This window comes from Thalassophryne amazonica, chromosome 5 (assembly GCF_902500255.1).
Source record: "Thalassophryne amazonica chromosome 5, fThaAma1.1, whole genome shotgun sequence".
In the NCBI taxonomy this organism is placed as follows: domain Eukaryota; kingdom Metazoa; phylum Chordata; class Actinopteri; order Batrachoidiformes; family Batrachoididae; genus Thalassophryne; species Thalassophryne amazonica.
In genome coordinates, this window is record NC_047107.1 from 34,017,212 (window position 1) to 34,038,331 (window position 21,120).

Genomic DNA, 21,120 nt, shown 5'->3' on the forward strand with positions numbered 1-21,120 from the left:
ACGTTGTGCGAAGACGAGCGAACACTGCATAAGAAAGTCCGCGCACGTCTCCACACAACCTCCGTACGGCTCAGGAGGGCTTATGTATGCTTCAGGGGATGGTGGGAGGGGTTGTTGAACCACCACTGGAACGTTCATATCCTGCACAGGGTGGGCAGGAGGACGAGCTGCAGCAGCGCCCTGAGCGCTCGCCGCCATCTGTGCGGAGAGAGCCTCCACCCTGCGGTTCAGGAGGATGTTTTGCTCGGTCATCTGATCTAACCGAGCCGTAAAGGCGGTGAGAATATGCTGCAGCTCACCAATCACGCCTCCTGCAGACGCCTGCGCTCCCTGCTCTCCCATTGGTCGTTCAACAGCCGGGTGACGCCCCTCGGAGTCCAGGACGCTGGCCGAGATATCCTGTTGGGAAAGTGTAGTGACACGGACCCACAACAGGGGGCGCAAATGAACGGCCAATAGATGAGCCAAAAAGTAACAATTTAATGTTGTGAAATGTGCACAACGAAATACAGACAATCTCAGAATATAATTACAGTCAATTCACAAAGGTGACGTGTGGGCAGGCTCGAGGATAGAAGACGTCTGTCCTGAGAAGAGCCGGAACCACACGATTTCCGCCAGCCACAGAACCTGGTGAATACTGGAGCCGCCAAGTCCCGAATTCCCAGGTGATCACCGTCCCCGACTGTCGGATCTGGTACTGCTGGCGAAGAACAAAGACAGTCAAGTGTGGGTGTGTGCACACCTAGTAACAACAACGGTGGGAATGCCACCTCCACCTCTCACTCAATATGTGTTGCAGCGGTCCCTCAGAGGAAAAAGAGTGCCGTCCTGCACAGCCTCCACAAACGAAGGACCGGTACTCCTGCAAACACTCACAATAGACAGATTCAGAAAATACCACAAAGGCTGAGGATATCACCTCCAATGAAGTACGATATCTCGGCGATGAGGTGGAGATGACGTCTGGGTTTTATGGAGTGAGATGATGAAGAATGAGTGACAGCTGTCAGGAAGTAATGAGTAACAGCTGTCACTCCCGGCTGAGTCCGTGGCGGCAGCGCCCTCTCGTGCCTGAAGCCCGCACTTCAGGCAGGGCGCCCTCTGGTGGTGGGCCAGCAGTACCTCTTCTGGCGGCCCACACAACACTTATCTTGGTCCAAGTGACAGTGGCATTAGACCAAGCAGCTCATCTTACACTTCCTATCCTCAACCAAGTTTTCCAACTTTTCCTGAGGGATGCTGAGGCTTTCCCAAGCCAACTGGGAGATATAATCCCTCCATCATATCTTGTGTCTTCCCCAGGTATGGTGGCTCAGTGGTTAACACTGATGCCTCACAGCAAGAAGGTCGTGGGATTGCTCCCCACTTGGTCCTTTCTGGGTGGAGTTTGCATGGTCTCTAAAGGTCTATGTGGGTTTGAAGACCTCCATAAGGAGATGACCAGAGGACATTCACACCAGATACACCTCGACTGTGCCCTTTCCAAGTAAAGAAGTAGCTACTGAGTCCCTGCCAGACATTTGTTAAGATACCTGACAGAGGAATCTCTTTTCTGCCATAAATTGACCGGTGAATCAAGAGACTCACCTTCCTGAGACTGTATTGAAAAATACAGATTGATAGAATGCAGATAACACCATAGTTACCTGTACAGCAAACGTTCTTTGTAATTCACTCAAAGTGCTGAAAAAGTACAGCAGTAATTCACAAATTATGCCCTAATTATAACTCCTCCGTAGCGCTTCGCGCCAGGATAAACATCAATTGTGTATAGAGTCTGCTTTATTCATTCATTAATTTTCTGAACCAATTTAATCCTGTCAAGGGTCACAAGGGGGCCAGAGCCTGGACAAGCCAGCAGTCTACTGCAGGGCTGACACATAGAAACAGACAAACTCACACACTCACACTTGGGGACAATTTCAGGGATTCCAATTCACTGAACGTGCATGTCCTTGGAAGTGGGAGGAAGTGGGAGTTCCTAGGGACAACACACACAAACATGGGGAGACACATGAAAGGACACAGAAAAGAGCCTGGTCAGACTCAAACGTGGGACCTTCTCACTGTGAGTGCTACCAGTGGTGGGCATAGTTCCGCTAATCTGCTAACCGCTAATTAGCAAAGCTAAGTTTTTGTTAGCTGATTAGCTTTTCAGCTAACTTTGAAAATCATCAGCAGACCAATTAACTTCCACTGAATTTATTTTCGATAACTTTTAGACCGCTAATATCTTTTTGCAGGCATACTGAATAAAACAGTTAAAACATTTGTAAAGCCTGAAATCATACATTTACGTTGATTGCACAATTGGTATTCACACTCCCATCCAGTATATGGCAGTGTTCATGGCAGTGTGAATACTAATTGCCGCACATTTACTATACATGCTGAATCACACTTAACAAGCAGAATTTTGAGTTTCAAATGACCTTTTTTTTACAAATAAAAAAATTGACGTATTTACAAATACAGATTTATTTGTAAAAACCAACACACATGTTACAGTAACTTGTGTTTTGATTTTTACATATAAATAACCGACCAACCACTGATGACAGGAAGCTCATTTTCCCATAATGCCTTTTGGAATGTGTGTCTGTAAACACTCAAACTTTCCAAATTAGTGCATTACTTTAAAACTGAAACATATAGCTGATATTTTAACTTGTAAAAATGACAGAGGTGACATTAATTGTGATAACCTGTCTGAAATTAGTTTAAAATTTTAGCCATAAGTCAAAACTGCCTTGCTGTGCATGTCTCCTGTTACACGTCGGCCAGACTGTATTGCTGTGAAAATAAATGATCTTTGTTTTCCCTCCCCTTCCTTTCTCTGTTGTCACCAGGTCTCTTTTGCTGAGAGAAGGCTGATTGTAGACAAAAGTGCTGGCTCATTGTAGTTTGTGTTGTTTGTTTGCCTTTTAATTTACTCAGAAGTATCAGTAGCTTCCAGTGTACTGGAGTCAATACTAAAAGTTATTGGTTTAGCTGTAACTTCCGCTAAATTTTTTTAGGGGTTTATTGTTTTAGCTTTATAAAGGTAACTTTTCAGTTAGCGGATTAACGGTTATCGAATCTAACTTTTTGGTTAGCTGTGCCCACCACTGAGTGCTACAAACATCACCAGTTCATGTCAGACCATCATGTCAGCCAAAAGGAAATCTCAAGTGCATGTACTAACTTTATAGTGGCATACATTCGATCATTAATCAGTTTATACAGGCATGCAATATGTACAGTTGTGGACGGAAGATTATATACAGTCGTCTTGGGCATGACTTGTGGTCATTTTGAGCTTTGAATGATGTCTTTGAACTGTTCTTTTGCGAGGGTGGGATGATTGTACGGCGTACATCATGACTTAAAAAACAAGCATGCAGCCATCTACAACACTCTTTTGTATCAGCATAACAAGAAAATATGTTTATATTATGCTGAGGACGTAAATGTGAGGCATCACTGTAAAGCACTTTGAGCCTCTGCTAGATGGAAAAGTGCTATATGCAGTCCTTCTTTATATTACCATTCACAATTGACTGATTTCAGATTAGTGCATGATGTGACTAGGTTCTTCACCATGGCATTGAATTCACTCATTCACATACACATCTCTCCCACATAATCACACAAACTCTGTTTAATTCCCTTCTTTCACTGATTAGTTACTCTCTTCTTGTGTAGTTCAAATTGAGCACAGAATTTAAACTAACCTTAATTTGTAATACAATTTATCTGACATGACAAATAAATGCAAAGTTCAGCTTGAGCACAGTAACACTGAAAGTGTATCCAGGTATGGTTTATTGATCCCAGCAAGGGGATTTGTCCTCTGCACGACTGCAAATTTGACACAATCAAATCTTGAGAAGCAGCGGGCAACCAGAGAACTTCCTGCTACAAGGTAAAAGTGGAAACATCTGCTTCACCATGGAGCCATCCTGAAAGGAAATGAGCCAAAACCCAACTGCACTTCATAATATGACAATGGATAGCCAATATTATAGAGGCCAAATCCTCATTAGCAGCCAAGTTATGATTTTGGGGTGTTTTTACTGATCTGACTTTGACCAAAGAAGGAGCAGGTCATTACAAAATGTTTTAGAAGAACTATTAAACACATTAATTCCTGTATGAATAATCCAATTATTTAATGGCTGTAGTGTGGCCTAAACATCGCAATTCAATTAAATTTATTTATACAGCACCAAATCACAACAAAAGTGGTCCAAAGGCATTACACACAAGCAAGCCTTCAAAAACAGTCCAACTAAATGTAAGGCAACCATTCTTAAATTTCATAAAACGTTTATTGATTTGAGAAACAAAAGCAAGGCTTTTTATACATCCTTGAAGCCCTTTTTGCAGTGTACACATCCCATGAACATGCACAGTGTCAGTGGTAACAAAAAACAGCCTCGGGTATTTTTTGATGATGAGTTAATCCAAAGCAGACCAAACACAGTGGGGTGACCATCTGCTTTGGCCATACTAAGAAATGTAAAAACACAACACAGAATTGTCAGAAAATGCCACAATAAAAACGCAGCAGCTAAGCAGCCATATGTAGCTCAGATGTTATAAGGATGGACAACACACTGGATTAGTGGTTAGTGCTGTTGCCTCACAGCCAGAAGGTCATGGGTTCACTTCCCATCTGGTGTCTTTCTGTGTGGAGTTTGCATATTTTTTCCAATGTGTGCATGGGGTCCCTCCATGTGCTTCCTCCCACTTCCAAAGACATGCAAGTAAGGTGAATCAGAAACTTTAAATTGACCTGCCTCTCACTATGCTGGGATAGGCTCCAGCTCCTCCCACCGCGTGTTCTTCCCTGTGACCCTCAATTGGAGTAAGCGGGTATATAAAATGGATAGATGTTGTAAGGGCAATCAAGAGATGAAGACCAGAATTCCAGCAAACCAGGCCGCACTAGCAAATCAGTGCTGCCAAATCAGTCAGTGAATTAGGACTTTCCCCAGTTTCTACCCCATCTGTGATGCATCTCCAAATGCTGACATAATGCTCAGAATCCAACAACAATGTTCTGGGGTTCAAAGGTGTAATGTAGACAAAACATATCTCCAGAGAGCAGAAGAGTCACATGATGTAACATGAGTTCATGATCCCACATCTATTCACATTTTCCAATGTTTTCTTTTCAAATGCCAAATACGTATTTTCATACCCCTGACTCCAGACACCATATGGATTTGGTTATATGTTGATTACTGTAAAGGTTTCAGATATGTCTAGATGAATGGCTATTTTCCGAAGAAAAAATTGTTCTTGATCTACAATCGTAGAGAAAGATGATGATTATGAAGATGCTGGAGATGACATATTGCTGGATCATTTGGGTTTGGGTGTTTTAGGTTAATTAGGTCCAATTTATGAGCCATAAATTCAAATCCTATCATTTGTTTTAATGTCACAGTGAAGGTCGAGGAAGGTAAAAGTTCAAAAATGTATTTCCATAAAAACTTAAATTTTGGGTTTAACAGCAACCCTAGAAATCTGATTTCCCAAGAGATCCATCATCAACCATGTATATGTAAATGCAAGCATGAATATCAACAATACTTCTTTGCAGGCTACAGTTGTATGCAAAAGTTTGGGCACCCCTGATAATTTTCATGATTTTCCTTTATAAATCATTGGTTGTCTGGATCAGAAATTTCAGTTAAATATATCATATAGCAGACAAACAGTGATATTTGAGAAGTGAAATGAAGTTTATAGGATTTACAGAAAGTGTGCAGTAATTTCTCCTTTTGCAGAAATAACCTCTAAATGCTTCCTATAGCTTCCAATGAGAGTCTGGATTCTAGTTGAAGGTATTTTGGAACATTCTTCTTTACAAAACATCTCAGGTTTGTTGGTTTACGAGCATGGACAGGCCACTTAAAATCACACTACCAATTCTCAATAATATTCAGGTCTGGGGACTGAGATGGCCATTCCAGAATGTTGTACTTGTTCCTCTGCATGAATGCCTTAGTAGATTTTGAGAAGTGTTTAGGATTGTTGTCTTGTTGAAAGATCCAGCCCTGGCGCAACATTGTTCTCAAGAATCTGCTGATACTGACTGGAATCTATGTGACCCTCAACTTTAACAAGATTCCCAGTACCTGCACTGGCCACACAGCCACACAGCATGATGGAACCACCTCCAAATTTTATTGTAGGTAGCAAGTGTTTTTCTTGGAATGCTGTGTGCTTTTTCAGCCATGCATACCATCCCTTGTTATGTCCAAATAACTCAATTTTAGTTTTATTAGTCAACAGCACCTTATTCCAAAATGAAGCTGCCTTGTCCAAATTTGCTTTAGCATACCTCAAGCGACTCTGTTTGTGACGTGTACACAGAAAAGGCTTCCTCTGCATTACAGCATCTCTTTGTGCAAAGTGCGCGGTATAGTTAAATGATGCACAGAGACGCTATCTGCAGCAAGACCATGTTGTAGGTCTTTGAAGCAGGTCTGTGGGTTGACTATGACTGTTTTCACCATCCTTCGCTTCACTAGTACTGTGCCTGTGGTCCTCCATTTCCTCACTATGTTCCTCACAGTGGAAACTGACAACTGAAATCACTGAGATAGCTTTTTGTATCCTTCCCCTAATTTATGCACCTGCCCAATTTTGTTTAATAATTATTGCACACTTTTTGTAAATACTAGAAACTTAATTTGACTTCTCAAATATCAGTGTATTCATCTATATATTTAACTGAAATTTCTAATCCAGACAACCAATGATTTATAAAGGAAAATCATGAAAATTATCAGGGGTGCCCAAACATTTGCATACAATTGTATGTTGAGTTTCACAAAGCGCTTGATTTGGCTGATCAGGTTGCTCTCTGGGACATCCTAAAAAGTCATGGGAAACCCAACAAGTTATTGAATATCATATTCAAACTATCCATGGGTACTATGAGTGCTGAATGGGGGCAGAGACGTCTACCTAAAGAATTGTGACATTTGTCAGGCATGTATTCTGGTTCTGAAACTGTTCAGTGCTTGCATGGGCCTGGTGTTTGGAAAGGTTGCGGAAAGCAGTGGCTTCAGTGTGTATGTCAGCAAGGAAAGGTTTAATGACTTTAAGTTCACAGATTATGATGTGATCTTTGTGAAAGGAATGGATACTGTAATTGCAACATTTGAGAAGCTGGGTGGGCAATCACAGTGTCTGGGAGTGGGATTGTCCTTGATCAAGACAAAGATCAATCAATGACTTCCTGGATGTGGCCATCAGAAGTATGTATGTGGTGATAGTGTTGAACTTGCAGAGCCACAAACGTATTTTGGTAGTGATGTTCATGTCTCTGGGTCCTCTGTCTTTCAGATTAAGAGATGCCTGGGAAGAGCTTATGGAGTCATGTGGTTCTTGGACAAAGGTGTTTGGTGATGCTGATATCTTTGCTAGAGAAGGAAGGTCCAAGTCTTTATGGCCCTGTTGCTTCCTGTCTTACTGTCTGGCTGTGAGAACTGGATGCCAGTGATCTAAGATGACTGGATGTCTTTGGTACTAACACTTTTTTAAAGATCCTTGGGGACTGCTGGAATATCTGTGGAGACTAAGATGATGCCTATACCACTTGCAATGTGGGGGAATTTTAGCTATGGCATTTTGGCCATGTGACACACTTCTGTGGGAATGATACAACAAGCAGGTGTCTCAGGGTTGAGGACCCTATGTAATTGGAAAAAGACAAGGGAATCCCGTGATTCTTCTGGCTACAACATAGATGGCTACTTTCAAGAGATGACAATGGATCAGTTGCAGGCTTTGATATTGGGACATGGTTGCCATCCAGGTCCAAAGGCAGTTCTGTATTGTTGTGAGGCCATGATTCAAGGCACTAGCACATGCTCCCAGACCTGGCCAACCTTTGGTTCTGTGTTAATATAGTGTATTATAGTGTGTATTTTGAGTTAACTTTGTGGTTAAATGCACAAACAAATAAACAAAACTACAACAATACACAGTTCAGTGACCTTCACCCAGCAGGAACCATGATGTGTTTAATCATGGATGCACATCATATGAAATAATTGAAACTTCAAAGTGAGATGGAGCTATAATCAAACTGAAAAACCAATGATTTTACAAAATTTTGCTTCCTTGTGCACACATGCATGAGGATGAAGACCAAACCCAATTTTAATCTTGCAAAAGATTGAGAATAATGATGTAACAGCCCATAAATCACTTCCATCTGTATCTGCAGATTAGTGCTGGTCAGCACGTTGCATCAACAATCCATGCATGCACCTTTTTGCATGATGCGATCCAGAGGGTGTAACAATAATTAAAATGATGATGACATCATGAAAGCATGTGCACTTTCGCTGAGACACACAATGCAACAAAATCTGAGACAGGTGAGATGAATGTTTATCTCAAACTCAGCCACAGGAAGTGAAGACAATACAGGATTAAGGCATTTTCAACCAACGTCTATTTTCAATCTTTTTCTATTACAGAATCAATGCTTTTCTACAATCCTGTAAAGCCATCCATCATATCTGTGTCAGGTCAGATTTGCAGGAGGCTAATCAACTCACTTGTCCAATACAAAGTAGAGATCAAAGCCTCCGAAGCATGAAGATGAGCCAGCATGCCTTCTGTCCTGGTTCGGTCCAGTGTTACCGGCAGTAATGACAACCAGTGAAGCACCAACCACCAGAGGAAACCAGAAGCTCCTGCTCGAGCTCAGTGCCATTACTCCAGCTGAAGACACTGAAGATCCGATCCTGCACAAGGCGACCGTCAAGTTTTTGAAAAGTTGCACAGATAATCCCCCTTGCAGCTTCTTCCTTTAATCTACCACAGATGTCTTCAGCATCAACCAAAGAGGCAATAATCCACAGCAGTGCAGCCCAAGAGGCTGAGGAGTAGGAGAGAGAGTGCTGTGGGTCTGAGTGAGATCTGACTGATAGGTCAGTGGGTCCAACGAAGCTCAGACAACTTTCTACTCAGGCTGATTTCTGGCGATCACGAGGCCACGCATAAGAGTTGTGCAAATCATATAGTTCTTCAGACAATGAATGTAACAGTTTGTAAGAGTTTACTTGTTCTCAAGTCTCTCTCTGCAGAAAGAGATGATGAAAGCAATAAAACAATGGAAACACCAGACTCTCCTGTCTACTCCTGCCTCCTAGTGGTGATACATGGGAGCTGTTCACATCAGATCAGCACAATTTTCACAATTCATTCTGTCATATAATCTGATCTTGTGAATTAATCAGCAAGTTAATTAATCATCATTGGGGGAGGTAATGGTCTAGTGGTTAAGGTGTTGGGCCTGAGTCCAGAAGATCTTTGGTTCAAATCCCCGCCTGACTGGAAAATCACTAAGGGCCCTTGGGCAGGGCCTTTAATCCCCTATTGCTCCCGGTGTGTAGTGAGCGCCTTGTATGGCAGCACCCTGACATCGGGATGAATGTGAGGGATAATTGTAAAGCGCTTTGAGCGTCTGATGCAGATGGAAAAGCGCTATATAAATGCAGTCCATTTATCAAGTTAATAAACTTTAATTTTAGGGTGTCTCTACAGTGGACAATAGAGGCCACAGCACATCCAAATTAAAATAAAACTCGCAAATGCAAATGCAAAAAAAAACAAAAACAAATACAATAAATAAATAAATAACTATAAACTACTCCATCAATTCCACAACTAGTAGGTACATCAAAAGGTATCTTCAAATTTTAAAAAACTTGCAAACAGATGGGACACAAATAAATGTAACTTCGCTATGGCACATGCAACAGTTTATTCCAATACGTCTACTCCAAATTCACAGAAGAAACAAAAAAATGCAGATGCTTTACAAAGCTCCACAACACAGCTGACGTACTATTAACCTAAAAAGAGGTTTCTGCCCGTGGAACTTTAAATGATGGACCATTTGTCATGGTCAGCCTTTGCCCTGCCTCTCTCCTTCCCTTTTTAACCTTGTGTAGTTTGTCTGTTTTTCCCCCAGATGGCACACTCCTGAGCCGAGGAACACCTGCTGCTCATCAACTACTAACAGCAGATGCTCATGAGCGCTTGATCTTCTGGTGTTTCCAGACACTTTCCTGCGCAGCTTCCGTGTCGCATATGCTCCTGGCTCCAACGCCTCCACCAAGCACTACATCACTGTGGACCTCATCGGCTCTCAGCTTCAGAGCGCGTGGCTCTGAAATGCTTCGGTTATGTTCCTGCATGTCTGTGATCCCATTCTCATGCTGCTCCTGTTTGTGACTGTGCATGACTAAGAACTGTATCCAAGAACTATTTCCAAGAATGAGTTCCAAGAACTGTTTTCCAAGACTGTATGAACTCTGTTGCTGAACTATTAAGAGCTTTCCAAGTCATTTCTTACGTCAAGTACTGCTTAATTGGAACTCTGTCAGAAGACGCCCAGCATGAACTGTATATGAATTCTCCTCCTAGTTCCTCGTCCTCAGCTCTCTGCATCCCACCTGGTGCAGTTCCACTTCCATATACTCCACCACTATATGTGGGCCTGGTCTCGGCTCAGCAAGCTTCCTCCAGCTCAGCACTTTTTAAGGTATTTAGTATTGTAAATAAAGGTCTTTTTGTTCAGAACCTGTTCTGGCTCTTGCTCCCAGTGTTCGAGTCCAGTTCAAGTACCGGTCCGGACCTCTAACCACAACACCATTCAGTGCATCACACCACTCTATCACCTTTATCTCTACTTGGTCAGCAGAGCTGGGTGAGTGTATTTATTTACTTTATTATTTCTTCTTTTCCTTTTTTTTTTTTTTTTTACACATTCTGATTGTAATGTTAATAATGTGATTATTATTTAATTTGTAAATGAATCTTCTGTAAAAAGGGGTAGATAATATAAGTCCGCTTCTTTCTACCCCCTTTCATTCAGGAGTATTGTTATGTTTGTTATGTTTTCTTTTGGAATGACTTTTGGTTGTGTGGTTGGAACTGAATGAAATAAATAAATAAATTTTACTCTTATGCAAGCTATATTTTTGCATGTTATTATATTATTTGTGATGCATTGAATGTAGAAGTCAGTAAAAGCTCTCTGAGCAGAGATCTCTTTTTGTGTTGGTTGTACTTCCACTGAGCTGTGGAGCTTTGCAATGTGTGTGTTGTGTGAATTTGTTGCAGAAAGCTTATCAAATTAAATTGTTCCATGTGCTGTAGGCTATATTTATAATCTCTGTTTGCCAGTTTTTTCTTTAAATAAAAAAACTTGTTTATGTAGTGACCTGCTGTTGAATTGATGCAAGTGTAGCAATGTACAGTGTTGAGTAAGTTACTACCAAAATGTAATGCATCATAGATTACTCGTTACTGTTATTTTAAAGTAATAGTTACATTACCATATTAGTGTTTTTGAATTGTAATGTGCTACACATGTCTGCATTACTTGTGAGTGACTTTCACCAAATTAACTGTGGAAATAGGACGTGGCATTCTAAAATGTAGTTTACTACACATCATTATACATCCAGTGGAGGGTGGTTGGTGTAGCATAGTGACTGTAGGCCCTCAAGGCTACTAACAACAATATAATTAAGATAATTAGTGCAGTGAAGGCTCAAAGCACAATACAAGTAACAATAACAGCCAAAATCACAAAGGCTCAAAGTGTTACGGTTGGGCGTAGCAGGGGTGGGCATCGAGGGCCGAGACACTGCAGGTTTTCCATGCAACCATTCACCTCAGCAGGTGGGTTGCTGATGAGCTTCTCCTCTGAACATAAACACCTGGTTGTCAATGAAATCACCTGCTGAGACACCTGATCATTAATGAAATCACCTGCTGAGGTGACTGGTTGCACGGAAAACCTGCAGTGTCTCGGCCCTTTATGGCACATGATTGAACCCCAATAGCAGGTCAGCCAAACAAGAAGACAGAAGATCAAGAACAGCAATTTATTAATTCACAGAAGATAAAAACTGAAGAATAGTCTTTTGATGCAAGGTGAGTTCAACACAGGAGTCTTCAAAAACAGTGACAGTTCTGAGGAATATCTTCTTCATCAAAGGATAGCATAAAGTCCACAATCAAAAAAGGGAAACTTAACATAATACGCAGAATGTCCCAAATCAACATCAACTTCCTCCTTATGTAAAAGATAAATGCAAAATACAAAAATAGCAAGGAGGCTGGAAAACTGAGGGAAAAACAGCCTCCTCCTTGAAGGGGGAGAGCACTTAGGAAATAGCAGGACTTCCAAAAATGCAGGGTGAATTCAGAGTACTCACAAGAGTAAATGGGTTCCAGAGACCCAGCAATAACACCAGCAACATTCAAAAATGCATACATGCAATGGACCCACAACTAAGGCCAAACAGGAGTCACAATATATAGCCAGCCTTAATTGTTGCAGGTGGACACTCAAGCAGGTGCACTTAATTAGAGACTGATGTGTAAAGAATTTAAGAGAACACCAGATGGCAGTAAACAGATATTACCTGAAACTGAAGATAATAAAAGGGAACACTAGATGGCAGCAGATAGCCAGACATTACTAGAAACTGAAGGAAATAGACAAAGGCAGTCTACTACTTGACAAGATAAAGGTGAAAAGACAAGATGTAATGACCTAACAAGGAGACAAGAGCTTCTGAGCTTCTTCCTCATTGGTTAGCTCCTGAAATTTTTCACCAATCAGAAGTCACTAACCCCACGTGTGTTTGACTACACCCCACCCACCCCACGTGGGTCTAATTGTGTGTGCATTTTCTCTTTGTTACTGGTGGGAAGTGTGTGTGGTTAGTGTTTTGTTGTTGTTTGGGTTTTTTGTAAAAATTAGGCATTTTATGAATGTGGAACAAGCACTTCAGTTATTTTTTTTGAACTGGAGGAAGACAGAGCATGCAGGACATCATCAGAGTCTGAAACAGGCAGTGAGGATTCTGGTGCTGAAAGAGATGATCCCTTGACTGTTCTGGAGGAGCAACCAAAGCAGGTGGATCCACCAACGTGTGTACGGAGATCTGAACAGAGGGTCGGAGCTTATGCTTCTGTTTCCAGATCCAGATCTCCACTTGGACGCGCAGCAGAGACACACCCCAGCGCTGACTGTTGGAACACGGAGGAGGATGCAGACACTGGACCAGCAATAAGCAGATTTCAGCCTCGAAGAACACCAGGAATCCAGGTTGATACACTTTCCACCGAAGTCCAAAAGACCTTTTTCTTTTTTTTTCTTTTTTTTTTTTTGCAACTGACACAATTAGAACAATTTTCACCAACACCAATAAAATTGCTGCAAAAAATAAGGCATTATGAAAAAAAATACAACTGGACAGACACTGAAATGGAAGATCTGTACAAATTTTTTTGGACTTCTGATATACATGTCATTGGTGTCACTGTCAAATGTCCAGGACTACTGGAAACAAAATCATATTTTGTCTGTGCCCTTTCCAGCAAAACTAATGTCCAGAGACAGATTTAGATCGATATTCTGGAACATCCACCGAAGTGATCCAGATGAGGATGTAGAAAATGATAGAAAAAAGGGAACACCAGGTCATGACAAACTGTTTAGAGTCAGGCCTCTTTATGATGACATCCTCGGTGCCTGTCTGTGTTGGCTGTTTCAAGTAATGACCACACACTCAGGTTCACCATTTACACTGGCAAGGCTGTGAGCACAGGCTGTCATACGATGTGGTCATGAACCTGATCCAGCCACCCTCGCTTGGTACTGGGTACCACATTTACATGGACAATTTTAACACGAGTCCCAAACTGTTCATGGACCTGGCTAACATGAAGTTTGGGGCATGTGGCACATACAGGGAGAACAGATGAGGATGACCCAAAGGGAAGGCAAATTGTTGTGTGGGCCGCTGAAGAGGAGGTACTGTTGGCCCACCACCACCAGATGGCGCCCTGCTTGAAGTGCGGGCTTCAAGCAGGAGAGGGCATCATAGCAACCGGGAGTGACAGCTGTCACCCGTCATCAGCACCAGCTGTCACTCATCCACATCACATCACCACCACCATAAAGGCCGGACTGCAACTCCACCTCCCCGCCGAGAAATCAGCTACCTTGGAGGTAATTTTCTCTGCTGAACTAAAACATTGAGTAATAGTCTAAACTTCTTTGCAGCCGTTTTCCTGTGGTGTTGCCTTATCTGTGGGATTGGCGTTTGGTGTGATCAGCGATGGCTTCGCTTCACACCCCAACCAGATAAGTGGTTAGACAGGAGCTGCACGAGTGTGTGATTGGAGGTGGAGTTGCTCCCTCCCAAAAGAACACAGATGGTGGAATTACTGAGTGTGTGAACTCACACTCATCAAGACTGTTTCTGTTCTCTGCCAGCAGTACCCGGTCTGACAGCTGGAGACGGTGGCCACCTGGGGCTCCAGGACTTGGTGGCTCCGGTGTTCTTCAGATCCGTTGGCGGTGAAGGCCGTGTGGGATCCGGCTCGGTTCTAGACGGACGTCTCCTATCCTCAAGCCTGCCCACACGTCACTCAACATTTAATTGTCTGTGGTACCAAAACTGTATTTGTCTGTATTCCGTTGTGCACTTCACAACAAATTGTTACTGTTTGGCTTATCCATTGTCCGTTCATTTAGCGCCCCATGTTGTGGGTCCGTGTTCCTACACCTTCACAACAGCAAATGCTCTCACAAAAAATCTGAAAGAGGATGTATAAGATGGATAAGAGGAGCCGCTGGTGTTTGTAAAGTGGATGGACACACAGGAGGTGTCTGTATGCTCCACCATCCATCACGCGTTTTCGGGTGAGACAGTGCAGAGAAGGGTGAAGGATGGATGCTGGACGGTGAAAGACATTCCCTGTCCTACCACAGTGTTGTTGTATAATAAAAACATGGATGGAGTCGACCTATCTGACCAGCTCATCCAGTACTACTCCACCCATCAGAAAACTGCACGCTGGTACAGGACAGTGTTTGTTGCACTTCCTGACATTGCAACCACAAATGCATTCATCTTGCATCGTGAGATCAGCAGTGTCAAGCAAGTGCAGCCCATGACACACAAGGACCTCTGGTGTGTCAACTGTGTGACACAGACAAAACAGGTGTCCCACAGAACAGGAGCCAGAACCACGTTCCTGTGCCAATTGTGACAGGCACAGATCCTCACCAAAAGGCCACAAAAGGCAGATTGCGGTGCCAACGGTACCTTCATGTGGACAACAAGAGGAGTGACACACCGTGGAAGTGTCAGGCCTGAAATATGCCCCGCCGTGTTGTGTTGGACAGGAATTGTTTTTGTGAGTGGCACAAATAGTTTAGCATGTCCTGCAATGCACTGTACATATTTTTTGAAATTTACCATTTATATTTCAATTTATTTTCACTTATATTGTGCCAAATCACAACAGAGTTGCCTCAAGGCGCTTCACACAAGTAAGGTGTAACCTTAATAACCTGTAGAGCAGCAGTGGTAAGGAAAAACTCCCTCTGAGGAAGAAACCTCAAGCAAACCAGACTCAAAGGGGTGACCCTCTGCTTGGGCCATGCTACAAACATAAATTACAGAACAATTCACAAAACAAATATATAGGAGATGCTGTTGGTGCACAGGACAGGAGGGTCGCCAGCACAAATACCACACCCATCTCTGGATGGAGCTGCACCTTAAACAGAGAGAAAAAACAGAATCAGGCATCAGAAAGACAAGAAATACAGTATAATTTGTCTGCATTAAACAACAAGAAAAACAGGAAATACTAAGGGGATCGCCGATCACTAGCCCCAAGTTTCACTAAAAGACCCAGAATTTAGGTAAAGTTGAGGCCGCGGCACGCTCCAATTACTAATAAAATGAACTAAAAGCGTAAAAAGCGTAGAACTATACTATGCCAGTATGTTAGCCATACAAAAGGGATGGCTTTATTTACATTCTAAATCGTATTTTGACATATGATTGTTTTCTAAATAATTAGCATTAGTATTTCCTGCACTATATTTGTACATGTTTTTGAAATTCTAAATCTGACAAAATCTACAAAAACATGCCTGAAGCATTTCCTGCATTTATGTAAATAGGTCTATTTAACTTTGTTTTTGTTTTTGTTTTTTTTTGTTTGTTTGTTTTTTGGTACATTTATATATATGTTTTTGAAATTTACAATTTATATTTACATTTGAAGTTATGAAATGGTTTATTAAACAAGTTTGTGTTTTTCACTTTAAAAAAAAAAATTTCTACTCTGATTTTATGTTTTTTTTTGTGTGATTTTAGGTTCACTGTCTTAGGTCAGAATGAATGAAAAACTTGAAAGTCACACAGGTGAGGTTGTCCTGGAAAAAAAAAGATACCAAACAAGGCCAGGTAAACACTTTTTAAAGGTAAATTATAAAGGTAAAACCAAAAGTAGTCAAAAATGGCCAGTTATACCCTGGACTCCAGAGGGTTATACACAATTCACCCTATTAAGGTTTCAAATCCTGCAAAACCGGAGAGTTCGCTGCGCTGCGAGATCTCAGTAACATTGAAAACTGCAGTGAGACGCTCTGATCGGGCTGCACTTTAACCGCTGCACACGGACAACAGCATTAACATTGCAACATAAAACTATTTTTATATTGTGCCTAAAACACATGATCGCGAGTGTGTGTGCGGGGGGGACAACAACTCTCCCGAGACATAATTTGATTGCGCTACCTGAGGCTGCTAATTCACACACACAAAACAAATCCACTGTGCTGTCTGCAGGCTGTAAGGAGGAAGAAAGAAAGAAAACCCTGGACTCATTTCTGACGTGATTATTTTTTTACGGTGCACTGAGGACATACACATTCGACTGAGCCGGTTGCATGTGTGTGCGCATGTGGAGGACAAGGACTCGATGATTTGATTGAGCTAATTGACGCTGCTACACACACACACACACACACACACACAAAATCCACTCCGTTGTAAGCCGTCTGGATGCATGAAGAACTGTTCACATGAAACGCTGATGTGATTTTTGGCTGGGCTGAGGAATGACACAAAGTCTTTCTTTTTATATTTATTTAATTCGGTGAAAGCTGGAACCATTCAACGAGGCAAAGCCAATTAAATATTCGTACCATTGAACTCATAAACATTCATTATTTGTATATTAGCAAGTTTTCAGGGTATCATGCATGCAGTCTCTTATTGACATGATGAAAAGCATAAAAAAAATTACATTTTTGTATTATATTAATTTACAATTGTCATCATGTGGATTCTCTGTTTTGACTGAACATATGTTCTCTCTGGCGCACAAGGGATTATGGGATACATCAATAGGGCGAATAGAGCTAGAGCTCATTATAATGCAACCTATAGCTTAATTGCACTGTAAGATACACTTTCTTTCCATTCTTTTGTTCTCTTTCAAGAAGTTCACAGCACAAAACTGCCATGCACCAAGCTGGCATGATCAACTTAATTTATGCTTTATCAAGAATTATTAAGTGAACTTTGCAGAGTTGCCCACGCATCTGGCGTGAGACTCACGCTTTCGTGATCAATCTCAAGCTCTCACGCTCAAGTAAGAAATGTCACGCCAGAATAAAAATATCTCCCGTTTATTTTCTGTTGATGACTAAGTTAGACCAGACCAGACCACAGTGCATTGTTTCTTAATGAAAGAGAAGAGTGTAAGACACGCACCCGAAACAGCTGTTAACATCCGTTTCCAGCGTTCTCGCTGCAGTATTCTGTGATCACTGATTTGCTGAAAACCTGTCACCTGATACGTCAGGTGCCTCGTGAAGACTTTAGAGACTCCTAGCTAAGCTTAGGAGCTTATGGTTCTGATCGAGTCAGCCACTGAGTCAGCATTAAAAAGTTTTGGATAACAAGGTAAGCCCATCAAAAGCCTAACTTTGGGTCCTTTGCCAGTACAGACTGAGCCTCATCAGACTAACTGTGTGTTGAGACAGTCGGCTACAGACTTCAACTAGTTGCTAACTAGGTATGATATGACATATGATACGTTATTTAATGTCCTGGTTAGCAATATTAATGATTGTAAGTCTGTCACATGCACGTGCACATGCTCTGAAAACGTATGGTTGCTAATGTATTTATTGATAATTATACTGAAGGAGAAACTGAAGCGTTTTGAACCAGTAAATCAATATGAAGCAGTTGTGTTGAAATAGTTCAGTGTTTGAAGCAATTAAATATGGAGACATCTACTGGCCAGTCTTTAACATAGCACTTGCATGGAACGTAAACATGCAAACAAAAATAACACACAAAAAAAATATTAACTAATGACATAAATACATAAAATACAGGGTAACAGAAAAAAGCAAAAAAAAAAAGCTTGTTTCCATTGTGGTCCAACAAAATACTCACAGGCAAAAATACATTCATACATACACAAAACCCATAAAAGTTAATAAAATGAAATGTATTTTTTTTCTCAATAATAAATAAATTGATTGTTCTGTTGTTGAGCCAATTCTTGGAATAAAAACATTTGATGAGGTGGACCATTAAATAGTTTTGCTCCAGTGTACTTGACGGATGAAGCCCCACAGGTCCTTCACCTGAGGAATGACCAGAGACAAGGTACTCAACCGGGTATTAATATTGTGCTGTACAGCTGTAAATTTAGAAGAGGTGACCAAGTAATGCTTGCTTATTCAATATATTAAACATAGGAATTAATTTTAATTGTTGAACTCTGAGCTCAACAGGCAACATGCTGACCATTCTAAATTCGGCCAGGCCTATGTGGTTTCCGGGGTTGTCCAGAGAGGAGAAAGCGATTGATCTTGTTCTACATAATCTGCAACCTCCCCTGGTTATGCTTGGTCAGGCCAGAATCCTGAGACTCTTGTTCACACGACATGGGTCGTGTCTCTGAAGTTTCAAGGGCAGTTTTCTGCTACGAGACGCTTATTGGGGGAAGAGAGAGCCCCCATTCTCCATAAAACAAGTCATTTAATCATTACAGTTACTCCCAAACTGTAAAATTAAGGTTAAAAAAAGTTACTTAGTTCCCCTTTCAACATACACTATCAGTTGTCTATTGAATTATTTTTTCTTGTTCTGAGGCAAATAAAGAAAAATACTTTAAATGGTGGGGGCTAAGAGGGCTGTAGTTGGAGGGTGGGGAGTCGTTTCTTTGCCACCCCCCACCCCAGAAGCCAAAGCATTTTAGCCATGCTAATGCTCCCCAGAAATATTTTCCTGAAAAAAGCCTGAAGGACCTAAATGACATGGTGAAGAGCTTCGCTCATTCATGTCAGCGACATAAGCATACTATTTTTTTCAACAGATTGCCTTTGGCTTTTTCTTTTTGGCTTAAAGAAATCTATTAAACTATGTGCTGATTTGTGTTGTTATTATTATTGCTTGGGTATTACTGCAGCATCGGTAATATCTGAAATCAATATTTGGTCAAGCCAACAACATTTGTGTGGCATTCGGAAACTCTAAATAATTCATTAATAAGAGTAAAGATGAACATTTACTTAATGCATTTCTGCAGTTTTATTTGTAGCAGAAAATATTTCAATGATTTGACTGGCTGAAACACATGTCGTAAATTTCACTTCAACCAAGGCATTATTCCTTTATTTGCCCACTGCTCCATGCACTGGGCATGAAACAGAGGGGTCATTCTTCTTGTGCACATTGTATTTACATGCCTTTTGGTCAAACACAGCCTCACAGTCCTCAGGATATGATGTTGGGGTGCTGTACCTGCAGACAGTAAGCAACACACTGTTACAGCAGTGTCACATGAGTGACTCGTATTTCTAAAGTGAAATGTGCTGATTTGAGGACTTACGCAGCACAACAGTCACTGCAGGTACATCTCATACATTTACTGTTTATCCATGTAGAACCCATATCATGCCAGGTGTTATCCACATGATCCTGACATTGTTCCATACCTGTGGATGTGGGGAAAAAAATGTAATTGAATGCATATACCAGTTTGGAACATTTTACTTTTTGGTTACCTGGTGTAGGAAGCTTTTGAAAGCATTGCGCTGACACTGAAGGCAACGCACACACCAGCAACGCCAGAGCCAGTAAGTAATTCTGCATTAAGAGCATAATCATAATGTGATCTAATAACATCTCCATGAGCCTCATCCACACTTTGTACTATTTACACAGTTGTTAAACATCTTGAGGCAACATGCTGCGAATCACATATTACAAAATAAAATACATTTTTAGGTTGTTAACAAATATACTTACTTTGTCAGAAAAATTCAAACCTGTCGAGAAGTAAAGTAATAACTCACCATTGTTGCAGCCAGATTTGTCAGGTTTGATATGACTGAATTCCAGGATAACAGCTCAAAAATATTTTACTGACAAAGAACCTTTGGAATCAAATAAGGGTGGGTGGGGGTTAGAACCACCCATTTCAAAGAAGTAACACAGCCAAAATGTACATATAATTAGCAAGGACACAACCTCAACACAACACTCATCTTTTTTAATGGTTTTAGATTATATAACCCAAGTTATGACTGTAAAATAGAATTTACAATATTTACCAAGATTTGTAACTGAATACCACCCAGAAAGATTTAAAACGTTGCAAACTTATAACACCGGAAATAGAAATACATTTTAACTGACTTTAATTGGATTTTTATTCATGTATTCATTTTATACTTCTATGTCAAAAATCTACATATTAAATGTTATCTTACTGTTGTCACTGTTAGCCTAGTTGACTGTTTTTACAAACTGATTATCTCTTATGTCAGTTTCATCATTCCCTTTCAGCTTCCACAGTCCACATTTTGGCCATGTGTCATGTTTCTCTGTGCATGATCCGACACATACGTGCCGGAGCGTTGAGAACATCAGTGTACAGAAAAGGCCAAGGGGACACCCATGCTTCAGCCGGCTGCTGCAGATACATGGTTACTGCATCCGCCAAGGATGTCATAAAATCACTGGCATTTATTTATTTGTCTGTCTGTCTGTTAGCAGGATTACATCCAAACTACTGCACGGATTTTGACAAAATTTTCACCACAGATAGATATTAGACAATGGAAGACTCCAATAACTTTTGGAGATGATCTAGATCCAGATTCTGGGCCAAGTTTCACTTTATATAGGCTTTGAAGGATTACATCAACACTACTTCACAGATTCTCACCAAATTTTCACGAAGGAT

At 41.2% G+C, this 21,120-nt stretch overlaps 2 protein-coding genes across 3 annotated transcripts in view; both read right to left on the reverse strand.

The window, feature by feature from the left end:
- The window catches only part of LOC117510300 (anthrax toxin receptor 1-like), a 144,787-nt gene extending 135,844 nt beyond the window's left edge, over window positions 1–8,943 (reverse strand). Inside the window, exon 1 of the mRNA XM_034169955.1 lies at window positions 8,571–8,943. Coding sequence (XP_034025846.1) covers window positions 8,571–8,728 — 158 coding nt within the window. The 5' untranslated portion in view covers window positions 8,729–8,943. The remainder of the gene's footprint in view (window positions 1–8,570) is intronic.
- A 10,525-nt stretch (window positions 8,944–19,468) lies between these two features.
- LOC117509761 (beta-microseminoprotein) lies at window positions 19,469–20,697 on the reverse strand. Of its 2 annotated transcripts, XM_034169453.1 has the most exons (4): window positions 20,228–20,697; window positions 19,937–20,018; window positions 19,762–19,867; window positions 19,469–19,673 (listed from the first exon to the last, which is right to left on the reverse strand). In XM_034169453.1, the coding sequence occupies exons 1-4, from the start codon at window positions 20,228–20,230 to the stop codon at window positions 19,544–19,546; spliced, it is 321 nt and encodes a 106-aa protein (XP_034025344.1). In that variant the 5' UTR covers window positions 20,231–20,697; the 3' UTR covers window positions 19,469–19,543. The 2 variants fall into 2 exon arrangements, with proteins under 2 accessions (XP_034025344.1, XP_034025343.1); XM_034169452.1 differs by lacking the exon at window positions 20,228–20,697 and having other exon boundaries at window positions 19,937–20,024.
- Window positions 20,698–21,120: the final 423 nt, after the last annotated feature.